We start from the raw sequence: 22,997 nt of genomic DNA, 5'->3' as shown, positions 1-22,997 counted from the left end.
GTTCTCTTTTACTTACAAGCTGCAAGGAAAAGTCATCACCCGCGTGTTTCTGAACAAATGCCACAGCCTTCTAATAGATAATTTTACTTACCAAATGGGTTCTCAATTTAATGTCCTTATATCCTTTTTTACCCTTTTTTACCTTTTTTTATTTTTTTTCGATTTATCTCGCATCTCCATACAGTGTTTGTATATGCATTACATAGCACATAACACTTCTACGTTTCAAAATATATAGTTGTTGTCATAAGAAATATAGCTCTTCGTACACAGCAATTACATTTCGAAAAGTATGACATTTAATAAAACATAAGACTTATCACTCATTGTATTTGACTTTCATAATATGCAATTCCAATATGTAAAACTAAAAAATTATTTTATCCCAAGTCATACTGCAGTAGTTGAAACAAACTAAGTTTTGTAAACATTGCTGTGATAGCAGACTTCTATTTCTGCCGACTTTTCTTATTTGCATATTCAGTATAGTCTTCCAGAGTCTCAAAATAAAATATTGTAAACATCATGTATGTTTGCCTAAAAAAAATAACAATAATTGTACATAAAAAAACTTTGTGATATTACGCTGAGATAGAATAATAAAATTCGGCTAAAAGGTGTTAGATGAGAGCCTGGTGGTGCACGTGGAGTTTGAACATGTGGTGGTGTGAGCAGTGAGCCGAGACAGTGACAGTAGAAAAGCAGGTATAGTGTGTGGTATCGTCATTGCAGCTAGTGACTCGACAGCCCTGAGCTGCTATGACAACACGTCCTGATCCCCAGTGACTCCACAACCCGGCGAGAGGACACCAGCAGAGATGAAGGTTGACGCGCTCCTCAAGGAACTGGAGGGGAATCTCCCAATAGCTGGTAATGCTCTTGGTTTGTAGAGCCATGTAGTCTATCAGTGGGTTATTTTGATGTTCTGACATGGGCAAATATGTGTTAACAAAAGAATTAGGTAGCAGGTCAGTGTGCACTGTTCTCTATCACTGTATATGCTAGTCTGAGCTGGTGAAAGCAAGTGGACATTATTTAGTTCATGAGCTTGACACCTGCATCGGTGTGTAGATATCTCCATTTGGAGAATTGATAAATAGTACTAATAGCATCTTATATATTTTGTCGACCCTCCCTAGCCCCAACAAACTTGGGTACCTGGTGGGAAAGCAGGATTTTCAGGCGGGGAATGCAAATACAAGTGAAATTTGGCCATCATGAAAAGTTTACGGGTAAAGTCATTCTTTTAAAAAAAAAATTTGAGCTGAAGGAGCAAATATGAGTAAAATATGTGGTCCCAAACCCAACCCAACCTAACAGGGGGGCTTCAGCCCCCTAGATCCCCCTTATATAACCTAACGTAATCTAATCCAACAGGGATGCTACACCCCCCCTCAGCCTCTCAAATCTAACCTAATGGCTGGGCTCTACACCCCTTGATTCCCCCTGACCTAACCTAACGGGAGGGCTGTGTGCCCCTCAACCTAGCCTAACCTAATTTAACAAGGGGGCTATGGCCCCCTCAACTCCCCAGCCTAACCCAATGGGGGGCTCTGGTCCCCTTGACACCCCCTGACCTAACCTAACAGTAGGGCTATGCTCCCCTTCATCCCCCTCACCTAACCTAATGACATTATAACTTACCCATGAGGTAAAGTGACAGAAAACAAAATTTCCTCTACCAAAACTTCCTCATGTGATTTCAGAATAGTATTTGTGTTTTGATTTACTATATTTACAAATCTAATTTCTTTTTGCAGCCTTGAATGAATTCAATACCGCAGTGGAGGAAAGTAGTGAGCCACAAGGCATCATCCATGGCTTGCTCCTTGCCTCAAGGAGATGTAATGAAATCCTGGATCTTTTGCTGGCAGAGAAGCGAACCCATGCAGAGTTAGCCACAATTTTTACTACTCTTGGTCACATAGTTTTAAAGTAAGAAATGTTATATTGAAGTTATTGTAGTAATAGTAGTAGTAGCAACAATGTAGCATGTACATGAATCAGTACATACATTGTTCATGTGTTTCTGTTCACATCACCCAGACACTTGATCTCTTCCCATATGATGTATTTAGATGACAGATAGACAAAAAATAAATTAAAAGCTAAGATTGATTGAATTCTGGTGTGTAAAACAAAGGAGGAACAGATATGGTGAGGGGCAGTAGCATGGATAAGTTACAGATGTATTGATTTGAAGTAGCTGTAATGTTGAGTGGAATACCAAAAAGAGATTGAAATTAAAATCTTGTTTAAGGGAAGCTTTCTATTATCCAGTTGTGCAGACCTAAGCATGAACATTCACAATGATGGAAGGTGTCTGGGATAAAGTAAGTTGATATTGTTCTTTATAAGGGGACCACTAATAATAGAATATGAAACCTTTCACCTCATCTTGTACATGTGTGGAAGAAAGCAATTCTTGCATAAAAAAGCCAATTTCTTTTTCAGTATTGCTGGTGAGCTAACTGAATACAGTCATGTTGGTCTTCACATAACTCAACAGTTACTTCACAATCATGAAACAAGCATCTACAAACTCACTGCATCGACAAGTACCAACAGAGCTTTAAAGTCTGTACTTCGTTGTCTCACAGGTAAAAAAATGGAGAATGGTTTCTTTCATATTGTATATAATGATGAGATGTATATTAATTATGCAAGAGAAAAGCAAGAAAAATACTTATACTTGTACTATTTTGTGATTGTTTTATATATATATATATATATATATATATATATATATATATATACTCATCAAAAGTATGCAATCCCTACTCCTTACAGCAGCATACTTATGAAAAAAAAATGCAGTTTTCTCAGGTGAAATTATATAGATACAAAGTAACTGACAACTTCCTGCCATTGCACTGGGCAGGCAGAGCAGAACAGGAGAGAGAATCTAGCCTAAAGCCTCCACACTGCCCAGGGGAGAGGATGCATAGGTAACCCCCTCTTTGGGACCTTGCCTTTTTACACAGGAACTGCATCATTACCATGGTGCCTACAAAGGAACTGACCAAAGAAGTAATTGCCCAAATCATTAGATTAAAGAAGGCAGGCCATGGAACTAAAGAAACCAGTAAATTGTTGAATGTGGCCAAGTCCACAGTCAAGAAAAACATGGCACGATTTCAGGAGGGAGGAGGGCTGGAGACACCATCCCAGAAGCCTAGGACAGGATGTTTCAAGGAAGACTTCTCAAGGGGTGTTGAATATCAATAAAGGATACCTTAGAGTTTAATCCACAAACAACAGCAAGATCTCTGAAGGAGAGCAACCATGCACCAAGGAAGAAACCTCTTCTATCAGAGGCACAGAGAGATGGCAGGGTTGCCTTTTGCATGAAATATCTTGCCTAGAGTGAGGAAGCCTGATCCTCCATGCTATGGTCAGATGAAGTTATGTGGAGTTCACCAAGGCCAGCATCTTCCAGCAAGATGGTGTACCTGCCCACACAGCAAAATCTGTGACCCATTGGCTTGAGGACTGCATGATACCCTTTATAAAGGATTGGCTGGGCAATAGCCCAGATTTGAATCTTGTTGAAAACCTGTGGCACATTTTCAAGAGGGATTTACAGTCACTTCAGTACCCAAGCTGCCATTTGTGAGTTCTGGGACAACATCTCACCTGATACACTCAAGAACCTTGCTCTGTTACTTCTTAGATGTCTTAAGAGTGTAAAGATAATGAAAGGCAACCTTACCAAGTATTAAAATGTTAACTAAATACATTCTTTCATATAAGTTCCTCAATATATTCATTGATTAGCAGGAGTCGCATACTTTTGACATATGTATGTATGTATGCAATGTATACATATATTAATTAATTTATTAATTTGTTTTATTTACAAATTTTTTTGCCTAGTGATTCAACTGTTGCAGTTTAATTTTTTTTTGTAAACATTTCCTTTATAGATCTCTGTAAATCTAAACATGATAATCTTTAACCGTGTTCATAATCTCTGGTTTTCAGGAATGGTTATGATTGGAGGAGAAGCTGCAAATGAAGTATTATCTACATTGGATTGGGAAAAAATCAATATTGGTGTCATTGCACATCGCCAGAGTCTGAAGGATGTATTTGATGTTCGTTCTTGGTGTATTTACCTAATTTTGGCCTTCCTGAATTCCTCTGAAGAACCTAATCTCATTAAGCAATTTCTTCATAAAAAAGGCAAGTATTGACCACCAAGTTATTATAATGAGCACTGATGAAATATGGGATAGGTGACTGAAATTTTTATATTGGTTTGTAGTTGTTCATGTCATCCAATGTACCTGATTTATATACAGGTGAAACTAGCATGTTTTAGTGAAGAAGGAAAAATTCTGCTTGAGATTGACTGGTTGAAAAGATGAATAGCAAAACCTGTCAGGTATAAAATTATTTTTAATGGTTTGATTTGCCACTTCACATATTAACAGTTTTTTTCTTTTTTAGACTTGCTGCCAGCCATATTTCCTGGTCTTGTTTGGGATCCTTGTGAACGAGTCATCAATGTGTTAAAGATTATGCATGAGTCAGTGCTGCTGAATCGAAGTGTCACAAAGACCATGAAGATTGACATTTTTACACCTTCAACAACCAAATACCTTCTTGAGCTTTATAAGTGGATGGGGCCAGTTGGAAAACTTGCTAAAGGTGGGAATCTTGAGGACTTAGAGAGTGACTTGGCTAAGGAAATTTTGAAGGACAGAGCTCAGATCAAAGAAGTTCTTCATAAATTTTTGTTAACTCTCTGCAGCTCAACTTCTCATGGCATTGTATTTAAAGAAAAGGTTCAAGGAGGATCAATAAAATCAAATAATTGGTGTGTCTATAAAATTTTGTCTAATCTAAAGACACCATGGGAAAGTCCAGAGGAGAGTGAATTAATGAGTTCTTTCTTGGGTAAGTGTCCTGACCTTCTCAAGACATATCTTCCCACTTTGAAAAGCTCTCTAAAGCCAAGACCAACAAGAGCTTTTGTTTCCCTTATGGACATGGTAACTCACATCATTGACAATCAGACACCCTGGTTGAAATTGGAAACACATGGTCTTGAAGGAACAGTGGGATGCATCATACCTCAGCCACTCATACATCCCTACATCAAGTCTTTGTTGGAATCATGTGACAGCTTAGTCAGATTTTCTGGCATTATGCTTGTGCTCACTATGTTATCCAAAACCAAGGAGACCATTGAGAACATAAAAAATAGCAAGGAACTCTCACAGGAAGTAAAGCACCATACTCAAGAAAAAGTCATGAAAATGGTCTTCAAGGTGTTAAAGCCAGATCCCATTATTGGATGTTGGGAAATTGCTACACATCAGAAAACAACTAAAATCAGTAAAGAGGAATTATCTTCAGTTGAAAATTTAGAGCAGCCACATAAAATCAGCGAGCTTCTAAATATTGCCAAAGTCCTGAGTCTGTATAATGAACTGCAGCCCAAAGAAGCCTTACATGAGGTTGTGGATCCATTGAAGATGCTGGGCATCATACAGATGTTACCAACAAGTGATGATGACAGTTCAGAGAGGACTAAGGAAAAATTAGAACTTCAAGTACTATGTCTAGAACTTATAGCTCATAGCAAGCAAAGTCTGGAAATTGTAGTTGACACTTCTGCAACTGTTGATGAGTATAATGAGAAAATTAAAGAAAATATCTTATATAGATTGATAAGTACATATGCTCAGTCTAGAAAGGCAACTGTAACAAATAAAGATGAAGATCTCAAGGTTCTTTTAACTGAGAAATGCTTCAGAATTCTGTCAAATGCTCTTGCTAAAGTAGGCTTACCTGCACATTATGATGGAAGTGTTAAATTTTGGTTAAGACACATAACAATTGAAAGAGAGGCAAAACTTACATCTTTCTTAACCAGAATAATTCAGAAGACTGTGCAATCCCTTCATCACTACACAGATGTTATTATCAAGATCACGAGTCAGTTAAAGAAAAATACCAGTGAGGAGATGGAAAGTTCTTTTATGGATTCATTTGAAATTATGGAAGTTGCAGATAACCAAGAAGTTTCAAGCATTTCAGTTTCTTTACCATTTTCTCGATTGGTTCTTGGTGCAGTTGACTTGCTTGAAGAAGAATCAGATCCAGACTATATTGATTACTTTTCAAAAGTAATTACTGATTATCAGTATTCTGTGAATGATCCAGAATTGCTGGCTGCTTTTCTTCTTCACAATGATAAGATTATGACACCAACATTAGCTGACTATTTGAGAGCCTGGTGCAGAGAAAGCACTGGCGAATCACAAAATATTAATGTCTTAGGAGAAAACCCAAGCCTTTCAGAAATACTGAAATACCTTTTTATGACTAATGATGTGATATCTGTAGAAAAGTCATTAGATTTTGAAACTTTGACAGAAATGATATCTGCATCAGATCTTGACTTGATCATCTCACAACTTCTCTTGTACATACATTTGAAATCAGATATTAAGAAAAACAAGAAGAAAGTTCAGAAAATATATGTGGATCTTTTGAGACAGATTTACTCATTACTTGAGGGCAACAGTCCTGATAAAGCCAAATATGTACTGCAGACTGTGCTGGAACATCCCAGAATATTAAAAGCTTACAAACCATTTTCCACAAAAAGCTCTCCAGTTACTGAAATGACTCAGGATTTTATTGCAACTATTTTAGAAAAGCATCCAGAACTAGTCTCAAAAACAGTTCCCTACTTTCACAATATAATGAAGGGTTTAGAAGTTCACCTCAGTAGAAATGACATTGTAAATTATTGGGACCCACTTTCACCTTTCATTATGTCAATTCACACAGTTGTGAGCTATGAAGCAGCTGAACAGATGCTCACTACTTGCCTTAAAACTCCATGTTCTACATCTGATACCTTAGAAAGCCTTTTGATTGAGGTTCTAAAACTTATTTTAAGAACAACAAGTGCCAAGAGGAAGTTAAAAGAAGAATCTGTTGAACTCTTGTTCAGAAAGTTCTTTGAATGGGGAAGGGTTAAGGAAGTATCTGCCTCTCAAGAAGTTATCTCTCAGCATGCTGAAGCACTGCTGATTCAAGTGTTGAGTCCTGCAACTATTGAACAGCTTACTACAGGTGAGTTTCCTAGAACCTTCTAAAGTAATCTATATCCAATTATTTTATAAGTCATACATACTTTGCCTTCAATGGTGTACTGCATTTAGTGTTTGTATATGCAATTGAAATGAAAAATAAGTGTAAATTACATATGTTAAAATGTTTATAAACCTAATGTTATCTACTCTACTATAATGTGTGTTCTGTAAAGCTTCAAGAGTTTATCATAGCTGAAGATTCTCCATGCACTCCTGGCCACACACTCCATGTCCGCACACTCTTTTATGTCCCACTTATTCCTCTGTTTCATATTTCTTCAGTATCTCAATCTTTCATCTTTGAGTTTCTCTACTGTTTCTTCCACACCTCTAACTTGCACTCTACTTTGGTATGTTTTCAGTCATTTGATTTTTCTCCATTCCCTTTAAGTGACAAAAAAAAATTTTCAGAGGACTGTACCTGACCACATTCCAACAGAGTAATGATAATGGTGATAGGTGTTTACTATCAGTTTAAATCTAAGAACCTGCTTCAACAGGTGGGTTAATTAGCAGGGATCTGTGGTCAAGTGGGATTCAAACTCCCTTCTGAGTGTTTACAGGCACATACCAAGTGTAGTCAGTCAGTTACATACCAGCACAGCAACCAACCATTCAACTCAACAGTCTGATCTCTACATTCATGCAGACAACTCACCTAATTATCTTAATAAGTCTCAGGCCTGTGTACTGTTTGGTGCTTAGTGCTTAGGTGTTTCACACCTATAAAGTAAACATCTTGTAACCTGTCATTCAACTACTAAAAGATACTCATTGCAGGGAAGAAAGAATTAGATATGCTGTGGTGACTGATATTTTTTTTTTTTTTTTTTTTTTTTTTTTTTTTTTTTTTTTTGGCGGGGGGGGGGAGGGACACTGGCCAAGAGCAACAAAAATCCAATAAAAAAAAAAAGCCCACTGAGATGCCAGTCCTATAAAAGGGTCCAAAGCGGTAGTCAAAATTTGAAGGATAAGTGTCTTGAAACCTCCCTCTTGAAGGAATTCAAGTCATAGGAAGGTGGAAATACAGAAGCAGGCAGGGAGTTCCAGAGTTTACCAGAGAAAGGGATGAATGATTGAGAATACTGGTTAACTTTTGCATTAGAAAGGTGGACAGAATAGAAGTGAGAGAAAGAAGAAACTCTTGTGCAGTGAGGCCGCGGGAGGAGGGGAGGCATGCAATTACTAATTTGCAGAAACCTAAGCTTAACATTACCAACCTCAAGCAGTTTATTACCAAATTTGAAAGCCTCTTAAAGTCTCTAGATGTTCATAATATTAGTAGAGAGGAAATGTGCTCAATATTCTTCTTAAATCATAGTTCATTCAGAGAAAGAATCCAGTCGGCAGCCCTGCTGCCCACTGGCCCACTGAGTTTGAAAGAAACTCAATCTCCCTTGAGAAATACTTATATTTCTTCATTTAGCTCAACAATTACATAAATAAGACAAATTTTGTTTACATCCACAGATGAACTTTAAAGCAAATACTTGAGTTTTTTTTCAGGGACCTTATTTAAGATTACAAAAGGTTTTGTTAGTTCAAATGGTAATAAACCTGACATACTGAAGTGTTGTGTATGTATGAGGTGCTTTATGGTTTTGTCACTTGACTATTTAGAATATCACTGTAAATTAATTCACAATTCATAATGTAAAATTTCACAAAAGATTGATATCTGGTTAAGAGTATTTTTCTGAAGACCAGCTGTCAGCAATATTCTAATTATTTGTTTCACTTTCAGGGGACTTAAAATCTCTGCTTCAGCTCCAGCCACCATGTCCAGATCTATGTTGCCATATAGTAAAGCAGCATCCTCAGCACAGCCACACTCTTGCTAAGTATCTTAAGAAGCATGGAACTGTTTTGCCACATCAGGCTCCTCTGTTAGCACAACTTTTAAATCAGAGTGACATTGCTGAGACTGCAACTGGAGCACTCATTAAGGTTTTGAATGAAATAAAGATGTGGGTCCTAGATACTGAAGGTGAGGAAGATGAAACACGTCAGCTACTTCCACACGTCTTCAGGATGGAATTATTAGGTAAGTCTGAGGCCATTCAGTAGTTTTGAGTACACTAAACTACATATACTGGGTGCTCCAGTTCAGAAACAAAATTGCATGGGGTCAGAAATTTTTTTTACATATTCTTAAGAAAATATTAAAAGAAAAAATGTGCTTTAATCCCACAAATATGTTACTACATCAGTGTTTATCTCCTTGCTTTATTGGAATGGTAGTGGGTTGACTAAGTGAATTTGACTGAGTTTGTGATACATAACATTGTTGATGATCAGTATTCATTAAAAATAACATACATGGTGATCCAAGCCAAAACATACGTAACACTAATGATCATCCAAATGACCAGGAAGGATTTTGTAACCTTGATCTGCTGTTACCTGATTGCTTTGTCATACCTCTTTTAAGGGAAAGCCAGGTTATTTAAATTTTATATTATTGTTTCTAACTTCAAAGGATGGTGTTGTGGTTGATCTGGTTAAAATATCACTTAGTTGATTAACATAAAAAAAAAAGTAAAAATTTTAAAATTATATATTTTTTTATTTAATTTCATTTATTTATTTTTTATTTATTTTCCTTTATTTTATTTATTTATTTATTTATTTATTTATTTATTCATTCATTCATTAATTGTATTTATTTATTCATTTATTTATTTATTATTTATTTATGTATTTTTTCTTCTTTTTCTTTCCTGCCTAAAATCAGCCCATATGCCATCTACTTTCTTTGAGCAAACAGAGGATGCAATATTTTTTGCAAATTCCAACAATGAATAGATGTAAAACAAGATGGATAAATATAATGTTCTCAGCTTTTTGTTGGAGTGTGCTGTCATGTGATGTTATCACACAAAAGTCTTTAATACTCATATGATTTTTTTTTTTCCTATTTATTTATTTATTTTACTTTACCTTTTTTTTTTATATATATATTCAGGTAAAAATGGAAACTACATAACTTCTGCTATATTCTGATGCAAAGAAAATACATATTCCAATAATTGCTTGATTTTCCCCCTCAACAGTAATTTTTTTTTTTCACATATCTCTAGTACTGGCTGGTGGATTGCAACTTGAACTCAGTGGCAACACATGCATGCAGTAATGAAAACCATTGTTAGATGTTAAAGATCATCAGTAAAGGGCACAGATTTGATATTTCTTGCCATTAATGGGTTGAGTGGAGGAGTTACTGATTATCTTCCATACTGTACTTTAATTTATGGGAACAGGAGGAAACCCATATATCTAGCATAGGATCTTTTACACTAGTGTTTGAAGACTGGGGGGAGAGTTTGTTGTCTTTTAGAATAGTTGTTTTTAGTTACTCCAAAATAGAAAATGTGTAAAGGGCTGACAGCATGTAAGATTGTGGTTATGGTTTAGGATTTTAGCTTTCAAGTTTATGTGAATCATGTAGTGTAATGTTTAAATTGAAGCTAAATATTTCTAACCCATGGCCATTAACTTCAACTCATTCCATCTAGTGTGGGAAATTATTGATAACTATGATATAATTTGTTTTATTTTAATCAGTATAATATTTTGATGTTGGTGTGTACAAATCTGAAAACTTTTGCACATGTTAATAAAATTTGCAACAACATATTATACATTACAGATGAGGAGACTCTGACTGATGTTTGCCACAAGCTTTATGAAGAGATAGTCATCAAGAAGCAACCACCACCCAAGAAATTGCTGTCTCTGTTACCAGTATTTAAAGTGTTGTCAAAGTCTGGCCGTAAAGTATCCCAAGCTGATCTACCAGAAGAACATTTATCGGTGCTCCACATCTGTCTGAGTTGCATCAGGACTACTTATCAAAAAGAAAACCAATGGTCAGATCTTTTGTTGAGTGTTGCTGGGCTAGTGAGTGAAGTTATTCCAAAAATAAATGAGTCTTCACTTCAGAGCAGCCTTACCAGCAACAAACTTTGGTCCTCTTTTGTCAAGCAGGTGTGTCTGAAGATAGAAGTTATTTATTTATTTATTTTTTATTTTATTATATTTTCTCTCTCTCTCTCTCTCTCTCTCTCTCTCTCTCTCTCTCTCTCTCTCTCTCTCTCTCTCTCTCTCTCTCTCTCTCTCTCTCTCTCTCTCTCTCTCTCTCTCTCTCTCTCTCTCTCTCTCTCTCTCTCTCTCTCTCTCTGATCTACTTTGCTGTTGTTTATCTTCATATCACATTCTCACAATCAAGTACTCCTCCCATCTTTTATACTTACAATGTCCTTCACTTTACGTCATTTTTACTCACCCACATCCGTTCTTTTCCATTCTCAAACCTTCTTAGGATGCTAAATTGCCATTATTACATTTCCATCACTCCATAATTAATTTACTCTGAATCATGAAAGATGAAGTACAGGAGAATTGAGAAAGAAAAGAGTCTTCTCATAACTTACCTCAGCAAATAAATTTTCATCCTTGATTCATGAACTTAAAAACTTTTTTATTCCACATCAATGTTTGGTTTGTATATTTTACCATCAGAATTCTTATGCCATTTGTAGTGCATTATTTATCTTCTTGTACACTGCCTTCCTCAAATGCTCCAATTATCTCACCATTTCATTTTCCTACAGAGTTCTATTTGATGTCTTTCCATCTTGCTCCCATACTTACACTGGATGGAACCAAGATATTTATGCTCATTCACTGTAATTAACTCTCCATTCAACCTTTCCATCTATCACCTCCATCAGGTTTATCATCAGTAATGCTTGACTTTCAATCTTCTTAATTTTTCTTCTTAATAATTTTTCTTACTCTAAAATCAGCAATACCATGTTATCTACAGTTTCCTCTTCACATCCACATTGGAGGTGCCATGTGAAGTATAGCCATACAATGATAAAAATCACTGTTTACAAAGAGTTAAGCAAGCATAATTCTAATCAGCTGTATATTCCTGTTCCTGCCTTACTTTGCATGTACAGTTACATTTGCTGGCATCACTGAGCTTGATTTTACATTTTTTTCTTTCAGGTCTTGCGCATTGGAATTATTGATCCCAATTTAGGTCCTGACATGATACAGACCCTCAACCAGTTGTCTTCAGCTATATATAAGAAGGATAGAAACAATAGAAACAATGAAAATGGAGAAAGTGTTCTTCCCATAAATACTCTCTACCAAATGATCATTGGGCACTCTCAGTATCTGACGCTCATGTTCAATCAAGAGGAGGAATGGGAGAAACTGAAAGGTATGAGATCACTGCTAGTTTATGTATTTTTAGGTTTGCTACTTTACACACACACACACACACACACACACACACACACACACACACACACACACACACACACACACACACACACACACACACACACACACACACACACACACACACACACACACACACACACACACACACACACACACACACAGGAAAGTAGTACTTGTTGGACTTTTGCTCCTACAGAATCATACTGACATACAGGAGGGCAGGATTGCTGGCCTTCCATTCCTGCCAGATTGCAGTTCTACAAAGTGAACAAGGGCAACATCAGATGGCTCAGGATTTGAATCTGGGTCCTCTCAACTATGACTGAGCCCAGTACTCTAAGCCCAATATTAATGGACCATTGTAATAATTCTCAATAGGAACACATCAGGAATATATGAAATCATGCAAGTAATTAAAGCCAGGGTAATTGTAAGTTCAATAACTTTTGAATGCGCCTTCATATTTTACAGAAAAAGTGGTGTCACTGCAGCAGACACTTGTAGATTGTGAAGAAACAGTGTGCCAGGAGAGCCATGTGCCCATCTTGCTTGGGGCATATGGAGCATCAATGTCAGTTCTGGATCAACGAATTCTAAAAGTATGGACCTTTTTCTTCTCGTACATATTTCCCTACCTTAGAGTTAAAGGCCACATACTTTAGTTATACGTAGTGTTATCATAATTACCAGTTATCAGGAGGTTTCACCTGATGGCGATCCCTGGCAACTGTGCCACAGAGACATTTGCTGGTGGTTGTTGAGAGGGATGTCAGTGTGTATGTGTTTGTACAGTTTAATTATGTTATTGTTAAATTTTATATGTCACAGTATACCATATACTATACCATTTAAGTATAATTTTATCCATTAATTTTTCCCTCTACATTGATTTGGCAACATGAGTGTGACCAACTATCTTACAAAACTCTCCATTGACATTTGTAAGCATTAATGCTATCTATTTATTAATTTAGTCTGATCATTAAAATAACTACATGCACATGCACATGTATCATCACACAAAGCTGTCAGTTATAAATAACTTTACTTTGCAAGACTACAGTTAACACTAAAGAGGAGGACAAAAATTTCAGCCTATGTCAGCATCCATGCACCATTTTAATAGTTTCATTTGTTTGTTTGGGAGAGCAGAAAATTGGGCTGGGCAACTCAGGATAGACACTGGCCTTCTATACATTCATGCAACATTGGTTCAAGTTTGACAATTCATTGATAAGAAACTTTTTTCTTGTGGGGGTGTGCATTCTCAAGTTGTCATCCACTACGAGTTATTGTTGCATATCTTTCTGTCTCACCCAACAATGGGTGCCTTATTGGTCAACATTTGCAACATATTGGTCAGAGATCCAACATTCAAGTTCTGCAGGAAGCTGGTAATTTTTCACACTATTATGAACCCAATCTTTAACTGCAACTGCATAGTAGTGTTGGTTTCATTTTTGTCTTTTCTAATAGAGAAAAGGCTTTTGCAACTTGGGAATATTTACTTGCCATCTTACTTTGGACTTTTCTGGTTAATCATTCTCTCTCTCTCTCTCTCTCTCTCTCTCTCTCTCTCTCTCTCTCTCTCCTCTCTCTCTCCTCTCTCTCTCTCTCTCTCCCTCTCCTCTCTCTCTCTCTCTCTCTCTCTCTCTCTCTCTCTCTCTCTCTCTCTCTCTCTCTCTCTCTCTCTCTCTCTCTCCAGTACCATGAACAACTTAAAACTTGACAAATTGGATGAAGGGTAAATTTTTTTTATAAGAAATTCAAGAAAGCTTTGGAATTATATCCTGTTTATAGTGTTAACAATATGCATAGGTGATAGATTTTTATTTCATCAATAAAATAGTGTGCATATAGTGACAGATTGCAGTAATAGTCTCATTTAATAAAAAGTAAGTTGTGGTGAATGGATTGCCATGCTGTTTGGTTAATGAAACTTTTTGGTCAGTTTGACAAGACTTTATGTAGCCAGCTGCACATTGGCTTTGTATGCACTGATTGAAAATAAGATTCATGATATTCATGTTCAAACCACAAGAAACCTGCAAGATTTGTATGTATCAAATAACAGTGGAATTGTTATATTAATCATGTGAGTTACATACTTATTTTATTGATTATTTGAAGTTGAGCATTTCAGCATAACTAAATAAGATGTCATATTATCTCTTTTCTTTCTAACAGCTGCTATTCACATATGAAAAGAAGGGTTTCATGACCAGTTACCAACCAGTCTTGTGGGGCAAGGCTGCTATTGTTCATTTTGGTGTGAAATCCCAAACCATTGGCCTCTTCAGAGATCCTATGCCAGAACAAGTGCTAGGCTTATTGAACATGGACAGAATTCTGCACACCTGTTATAATTTCAACACAAGGCTGCCTTTGGAGGTATGTAGTTTATTACTGAAGTAATGCAAAAGTAATGTATGATTGAATTTTTCAAGTGCAAGTTAAGAATTTTGTATCATATGAATGCTCAGAATTGAAACATTTTAGATTTTAGGATTCTGGATAAAGAATTCTCACCTTGTATCATATTTCTTGGTATATGCCACATACCAACTGTTCCAGAAAGATCACCCTTCTGTCAGTATTTGATATCAGACCCTAAGATAGAGGGTGCTTAATCTTTATTAAATGAAAATAAGAAAAATTTTGTTTTATCCTCTCCCAGTTATTGTAAATGTTGGTAAAGCTGTATTCATCTCGACAGTGCAGCAATGTGTGTGTGCGTATGTGTGTGTACATGTGATGTGTATGGTAGTAAGATAAAAAAAAATCTTAATTGTTAAAATTTATTTAGCTTTGAAAACTTACAGTATTATTTCTTTAGCCAACAGATATCTGCAAGGAGGACAAAACACTCTATGATGTTCGATTTCTCCTGCCACTAATGTTGTATTTGGCTACAGAAGAAAGATTAAGTGAAATTGATTATGCAGAATCTGGTGCAGTTGTTCTGGGCCTCATAGCCCTTACATCACATCAGCAGCCTGTTTGGGGTGTGGGTGCTGCCATTCTTAGACACATGGTTGATAAAATGGAGAAATCAAGGTATGATAATTTGTTTATTTACAGTAGTATTTTGCATGAAATTTTAAGGTCATGGTCATTTGTATCTGACACATAGGAAGACCCACTTTTTTGTGTCTTTTTGGGATGAATCAAATGCCGTCTTATACACGAAAATATATGGTACTTCATGTTTCCTTTTATTGTATTATCTTCTATAATTTTGGTTATTTTCATTGAGTTCTATGTTTAGGGCACAACATAAACCCATAAGAATAATGAAAGAAAAAATAGGGGAATTTTAGGACCTGGAATGGATTATTTACTTGTTTATTTATTTTTTATTTATTTATTTATTTTTTATTAATTTGAATGGGATAAATTGTTTCCCAATTTGAATAACCCTAAAGAACAAATTAAGTTTGAATCAGGAGTTACCACTGTACATAGCTTTCAGTTCATAGATTCAAAAGGAAATGCCTATAAGAAAAACCTATTTGCAGTGTTTTTCTTAATGTAGTACAGTTAATTCTTAATCTCATTGCTTCTTTCCTCTTTTTCAGACATAAAAGATTAAGTTTGCCATGGTTTTGGATGGTAGGAGTTGTCAGTTGTGCCTTGAATGGGAAGAAGCGGCGCCTACCAGCATTGACAACTCACTTCCTCATCCATGCATCTCAGCTTCTATCTCAGCCAGAGCATCCTTTGTATCACGTAGTTCTGAACTACGTTTTTCTGAAGCCTGATTTCAAATTGTACTTTGTAAGTGACATGGTCAGATTGTTAGGAATTCACCTGTAAGTGCAGTGCTTGCAATTGATTGGTTTGATTACAAAGCACACACACACACACACACACACACACACAAAATAAATAAACAAAAATCAAATAAGTTAGGTTTAGAATTAGAGGACAGTCATGACAAAAACTTCAACACAGAAGTACAGTGCATGTCTCTTAACAGAATGAACAGCTGAAAAGAGATTAACTGACTTTAAGATAAATTAACTGTTAATGGTCATGAATATGAAATGCTTCCCAACAATTACTGCAATATTTTATGGTGTATGTATTATCACTTAAATATCAGTTTCATGAACTCTAGTCAGTACTGAGATGTCAACTTGTCAGACAAGTTTTAGTACATAATCATATGATGTATCCTCGGTACTCGTCACATTTTTTGTATAATTTTTGTATAATTCTTATATAATTTTGCTAGCCAAGACTTTGAAATTATTTGAGCATGTGCTAGTTATTTGCATAAGAACATAAGAAAATATAGGAAGCTGCAAGAAGCCATTAGGTTTACACATGGCAGTCCCTTTAAATGGAAGTGTCTTATATTTTGTACAATCATCATCAGCCTTTATACTTCCATGGGCTCTTATCACCATATGAATACATAATTACAGTAGAAAGCATTGATGTCAGGGATTAATTTAAAAAAGTGGTGCAAGTAAAGAACATTTTTGAGCTCAAGTCAGAGTTAGATAAAAGTAAGTATGGAAACTAGATAACATGAGTGCAGCAGATAACATATCCTGCATACTACAAGTAAATCAACAGGTGACTACACACACAAACACATTCCCTCCAGCAAATAAGACTTTTAATATATTTTTTTTTTTTTTTTTTTTGTTTCAGGTTCCTGAATTGTTCAGACTCTACAATTCTGCACATATAACTGATAGTAGAAAGCATAGATCATTCCTGCTTTCCATTCTCTCATCTGGAATTCGTCAGATCATTGACTACAAAATTAGCCAGAGAAGCTTCACTGCAACCCTCATGATGGGGATGCTTCAGGCCCCTTCGGCTGACACTGAGCTTAAGGTAATCATCTTTCAGTTGTGAGCAGCATAAAAAAACAATAATACAGATCATTGCCGACTTATGACCTTTCTTATTTACAATTGACTCCCTTTACGACCATGACTGTGTTGGCCATTTGATTGCAATAGATGGATTTAGTAAATGCTCCTCCTCTTCCTCCTCACTCATGTCATCACTAAAACTTTCTTCACTACTGTTTTCCTGCTTATATTCCTTGTCACTCAGCAGCTCAATATAGTGGCCCTCATCATAATATGTACAGTAATTACTGTATAGGCTGACTTATAACCTGTCATTCAGAACCAGTTGCAGTCATAAGTCAATGGCAACCTGTAACATTTCCTTAAAAAAATATAAAAAAATAGCACAGTCTTAGTTAAAAATGATAAAACACTTCCATAGGTAGCATTGGACCAACAGGACATGATAAGGAACACATTGGAGAAAAGTTTCAGTGTTGCTGATTAGGTAGAGTTCCATAATGTTGGAGTTATCTGGAAGATGGTAAGCAAATGACTTTACATATCCACAGTTCTAAGTCATTAAAGATAATAGAGTTGAAGACTTGCTCAGCAAAGGAAGGTGAAAATCAAAACTTCATGGCATCAGTAGAGGCCAGAACATTTTTTGCTTTGATAAAGTTATGAGAGGCTGGAAATCTTTGAGAATCTGATAAAGCAGAAAGTAGACTTGCAATTTCCTTTGGTTCTGATTTGTGGCACAAGTTACGTATATTACATTTATATCAAGTTCCAAAAGATATAGGAGAAAAATAAAATATTTGTATTTGATATGCATTGACATTGCAAAATATTTTGACAGGGTGCCCAAAGAGATTGTCCGGTGAGCACAGTAAGAGTGAATGGCTAGAAAACTGAGAGTTTATAGTAAATGTAGGATGTATACCAAAGATCATTACTGAGCCCCCTCTTTTACTTGTTTGAGATATTATTAAGGACTAGGGATTGGATTGCCCTGGATATGGATATTACTGCATGCAGATAATTAGACCATGATTGTTGATAAGTCATACATTGTGAAAAGTTGAAGAGGTGTCAAGGAGAAAAAAAAAATCCATTACTAATTGTAATCATAAGTAAAACAGACATGATGATAGTATTGTTGAAAGTGTGGCAGTGTCAAGGAGTGGTGTTTGGCCAGGTTCAGTATAAAAGGTGATGGTCAGGGTAACTAGTCATCCCTTATCACTGTCATTACCTCACACTGATACACAACATTCTCACAAGTAGGATCATTTGTGCTAAAAGCAGTTTTACAGTAATAATTTCTCCTTATTGGAGTTCATGCAAATTGTACATATCATTGTAAATCAAACACAAAATAAGATAATTTCTTCTCAAATGTTAGACCTATGCATATTGAAGATAATCTTTGGTGATTCCTTAGATTTGAAATGCTTTGACTTGATTATCTCTTATACTTAAAAGTACAGTATATATTTTGTCTGATGTGAAATTCATCAATGACCATAGCTTTGCCTAATAATAGATTAAAATTTCCAGGTACAGGTTCTTGAAGTGCTGGAAGCAATGGTGCGCATTCCTCTTGGTGCTGTTGAGCTTGTGAGGCAGCATAGTCTTTTAACTGTGCTGTCTGCAGTGTCATCAGCTGATGGCCATGATCTCCCAAGCAGCAAATCCAGCCATCTGCTGCTTCTATCAAGTGTAGTGAAAGTTTTGAATACTCTTTGGAAAACAGTGTTTGAGAGTACTACTAGGAAAGATATAATAGCCAGTGACATTCCTGAGGAACAGTTACTAGAACTAGATGATAGTCATGCTGAAACGAAGACAAGTCCTGAAATCATTATTTATCATCCTAAGAGAATTAAACTTGATTTAGAAAGTTATTCAAGCCCAGAGAATTCTGATGCAGATATGGATGAAGAAGATGAAAAGTTGAAGGACTCAAATGTTCCATTGCAGAAATTATTACCTCCCTTATTTATTCATGAGTACCTCAATACTCTCAAGCTGCTTTTACCAGCTGTCATCGCAAATTCTCCACCAACTACCTTGGCAACATATCTGCAACTTGTGTCAGAAGTTGTGCTCTATGTTGGAACAATCGCAGAATCATCAAGTAAGAAACAGAGGATACGCTTAGCAGCTCTGGCTCCAGATACTATGAAAGAACAGGTAAGTAAGATATAGATTAAAGTTTTCATCATTATTACTATAAATTGCTTTTCAGTCTTTGATTCATTCATTCATTTTCTTTCCTTACTTGTCAATATCTTCATTTTTTTCTTATAAGAATTTAAATCTGCTCTCTCTCTCTCTCTCTCTCTCTCTCTCTCTCTCTCTCTCTCTCTCTCTCTCTCTCTCTCTCTCTCTCTCTCTCTCTCTCTCTCTCTCTCTCTCTCTCTCTCTCTCTCTCTCTCTCTCTCTCTCTCTCTCTCTCTCTCTCTCTCTCTCTCATAAGTGGCATTCTGCTATTTTTTCATGTTGAATTATATACATTATAGTACATGAAATTTTTCAGTGACCAAATTCAGGCTCATCTTTCCAATAAGTAATACTTTCATGAAATCTTACTCATCTTAACAAAAAAAAACTTAATTTCAGGTATTTCAAAGGATTCAATGGAACATTTTGCATGAGCATCTACAAGGAACCATGAGTGATGATGAAGAGGTGAAGCTGCTTGGAACCAAAAGTAAAGACTTCTTAGAGAAATGGAGAAGTGAGCCCCTCAGTATCACTTTACAGAAAGTCAAACATAGTCAACCTGATGCTGAAAATAGTCATCATGGCATTATTGAAATGAAGGAGGCTGTTTTGAAGCTTTTAAATGTATTAGGAAGATAATTAAAGAGAAGCAAAGATAATGAGATATGTAGGTGGATGACATATTAGTATTGTTTCCTTTCATACTAAAGCTCTTGTTCACCTTACAGAAAATAGTGTATGTGTGTGTGCATATGTGTGCATTCCAGCAGTTACTGTGAAGGAAACCTTGGAGCTCATATAGTGCACTGTGTCTGGGGAGTGCTGTATGTTTATAACTGTGATGTTTCTCCATTGTTAGGTCATTATGTACAAAATGTACTCTACATTAAGGTGCAATTAAATATTTGCATTTTCTTTACTCTATTTTTGTAAACTCAAACTAGAAAGTCATGGAATTAATGCAGGTTTACAGTCACTTGGTACTGGGACAGATGGTACTCTGGTCAGATGATCCTCAAGACAGATCAGCCTGAGTGCAAATAGGCCACAGTACATTTGGTGCAGGACCATCCACCCCAACATTAGGTGACTAGCTCCCGCCAATGTATGCGTTTTTTTCACTCCATCTTCCACCTCTTCTAATCTTTGGTGGATTAAGTTATCAGCATATAAAAGCTTCCATGTGAAGGGCAACAGTTGACTTAAAGGAAGGGGATCATTTAAAACAGTTCATACCCTTTGGCTATGTGCTCTCTATCTACACACACACACACACAGATGGCACAGATGGTGCCAGAGTTAAGAAAACCTAATGTGATGGAAGATAAAAAGAAATTGAAATTAAACACTTCAAAGAAGAAGAGAGAGGGGCCACCTCATTGGAATATACATATTCCTATAGCTTAGGCCCTGTGTACTACACCTAAGTGAATACAAAGGATTTATCAAAGATACACACGAAGAAAAATTTATTGCATAGACACATTTATTGAGTTACACCTGCACTTCTAACAAAACAACTGCTGGGACCATTATTATGTTGATTTTCCTAAGAATGACTACTGCTTCCACATCAGAGATCCGTCTCTGTGCTGAGTGCATAACAGAGGTGATATGTAGTGTCTGGCATGAAGGCTCGCATTCCTCACTCTTTCAGCCTAAACCTTCCAAACCTTGGTTCTTGTGCTATACATGATAGAGAGGTACTTGATCCTTCCATTGCCTGAATTTCATGCACTTTATATTTCTGCCTGGAATCATGCCAAGTCTGTTATCCATCTAGCCAATAACTCCATCAATAGAAAGTGTCAAAATCTTTCAAGATCTAACTCACCTCATGACTTCTGGCACCTAGCCAAACACACCTCTAATAACTTTGCTTCTTCATCTTTCCTTCCTTTATTTCAACCTGATAGCACCAGTGCCATCTCATCTATTTCTAAAGCTGAACTCTTCACTCAAACCTTTGCTAAAAAATCTACCTTGGAAGATTCAGGGCTAGTTCCTCCCTCTCCTCTACCCTATGACTACTTCATGCCACCTATGAAAGTCCTTCGCAATGATGTTTTCCTTGCCCTCGCTGGTCTTAACCCTTAGAAGGCTTATGGACCTGAGGGGGTCCCTCCTATTGTTCTCCGAAACTGTGTCTCCATACTTGCACCTTGCCAAGTGAAACTCTTTCAGCTCTGTCTATTAACATCTACCTTTCCGTCTTGATGGAAGTTTGCCTACATTAACCCTGTTCCTAAAAAAGGGTGACCATTTTAATCCTTCATACTTCTGTCCTATTGCTTTAATTTCCTGCCTATCTAAATTTTTTTAATCTATCTTCAACAGGAAGATTCTTAAACATCTATCACTTCACAACCTTCTATCTGATCGCCAGTATGGGTTCCATCAAGGCTGCTCTACTGGTGATCTTCTGGCTTTCCTTACTGAGTCTTGGTCATCCTATTTAGAGATTGTGGTGAAATTTTTGCTGTTGCCTTAGACATATCAAAAGTTTTTGATAGAGTCTGGCACAAAGCTATGATTTCCAAACTACCCTTTTATGGCTTCTACCCTTCTCTCTATAACTTCATCTCAAGTTTCCTTTCTGACCGTTCTATTGTTGCTGTGGTAGATGGTCACTGTTGTTCTCCTAAAACTAGTAACAGTGGTGTCCCCTCAGGGTTCAGTCCTGTCACCCACTCTCTTCCTATTATTTTATCAATGATCTAAACCAGACTTCTTGTCCTATCCATTCCTATGCTGATGATACCACCCTGCACTTTTCCATGTCTTTTCATTAATGCCCAACCCTTCAGGAAGTAAACAATTCATGCAGGGAAGCCACAGAATGATTGACCTGATCTTTCTAAAATTTCTGATTGGGGCAGAGCAAACTTAGTATTGTTCAATGCCTCAAAAACTCATTTTCTTCATCTATCAGCTCAACTCAGTCTTCCAGACAACTATCCCTCTACTTCAATGACACTGAACATCCTTGGTCTATACTCTACTTATAATCTAAACTAAAGACTATATCACATCTCTAGCTAAAAGAGCTTCTACAAAGTTTGGCGTTCTGAGTTGTCTCCGCCAGTTTTTCTCACCACCACAGCTACTAACTCTGTACAGAGGCCTTATCTGTCCATGTATGGAGTATTCTTCACATGTTTGAGGGGGGGTGGGGGTGTTCCATTCATAGTGCTCTTTTAGAGAGGTTGAAATCAAAAGTTTTTCGTCTTATCAACTCTAACTGACGGCTCTCCCTCGTCGCCGCAGTGTTGCATCTCTTGCTATTTTCTACCCCTACTTTCATGCCAACTGCTCTTTTGATCTTGCTAACTGCATGCCTCCCCTCCCACGGTCTCGCTGCACAAGACTTCTTTCTCTCATCCCTATTCTCTCCACCTCTCTAATGCAAGAGTTAACCAGTATCATCAGCTATCAATCCCTTTCTTTGGTAAACTCTGAAATTCCCTGCCTGCTTCTGTATTTCCATCTTCCTGTGACTTGAACTCTTTCAAGAGGGAGGCTTCAAGACTAACGCTTTCGACTCTTTTCTGGGACCGGCACCTCAGTGGGCCTTTTTTTT

The 22,997-nt window shown here is 36.6% G+C and overlaps 1 protein-coding gene across 1 annotated transcript; it reads left to right on the top strand.

Annotated features, from left to right (window-relative positions):
* Positions 1-616: 616 nt before the first annotated feature.
* LOC135108438 (nucleolar pre-ribosomal-associated protein 1-like) lies at positions 617-20,332 on the top strand. Its single transcript, XM_064019459.1, has 15 exons — positions 617-870; positions 1,761-1,935; positions 2,455-2,600; positions 3,985-4,185; positions 4,453-7,095; positions 8,860-9,159; positions 10,765-11,102; positions 12,132-12,351; positions 12,846-12,973; positions 14,562-14,765; positions 15,211-15,431; positions 15,953-16,151; positions 17,037-17,225; positions 18,749-19,384; positions 19,814-20,332. Exons 1-15 carry the CDS (start codon positions 819-821, stop codon positions 20,054-20,056), a joined length of 5,895 nt encoding a protein of 1,964 aa, XP_063875529.1. The 5' UTR covers positions 617-818; the 3' UTR covers positions 20,057-20,332.
* Positions 20,333-22,997: the final 2,665 nt, after the last annotated feature.

This window comes from Scylla paramamosain, chromosome 17 (genome assembly GCF_035594125.1).
Source record: "Scylla paramamosain isolate STU-SP2022 chromosome 17, ASM3559412v1, whole genome shotgun sequence".
Taxonomy (NCBI): Eukaryota; Metazoa; Arthropoda; class Malacostraca; order Decapoda; family Portunidae; genus Scylla; species Scylla paramamosain.
Note: the sequence above shows the minus strand (reverse complement) of the source record. Positions and strands in the feature narration are given on the sequence as shown.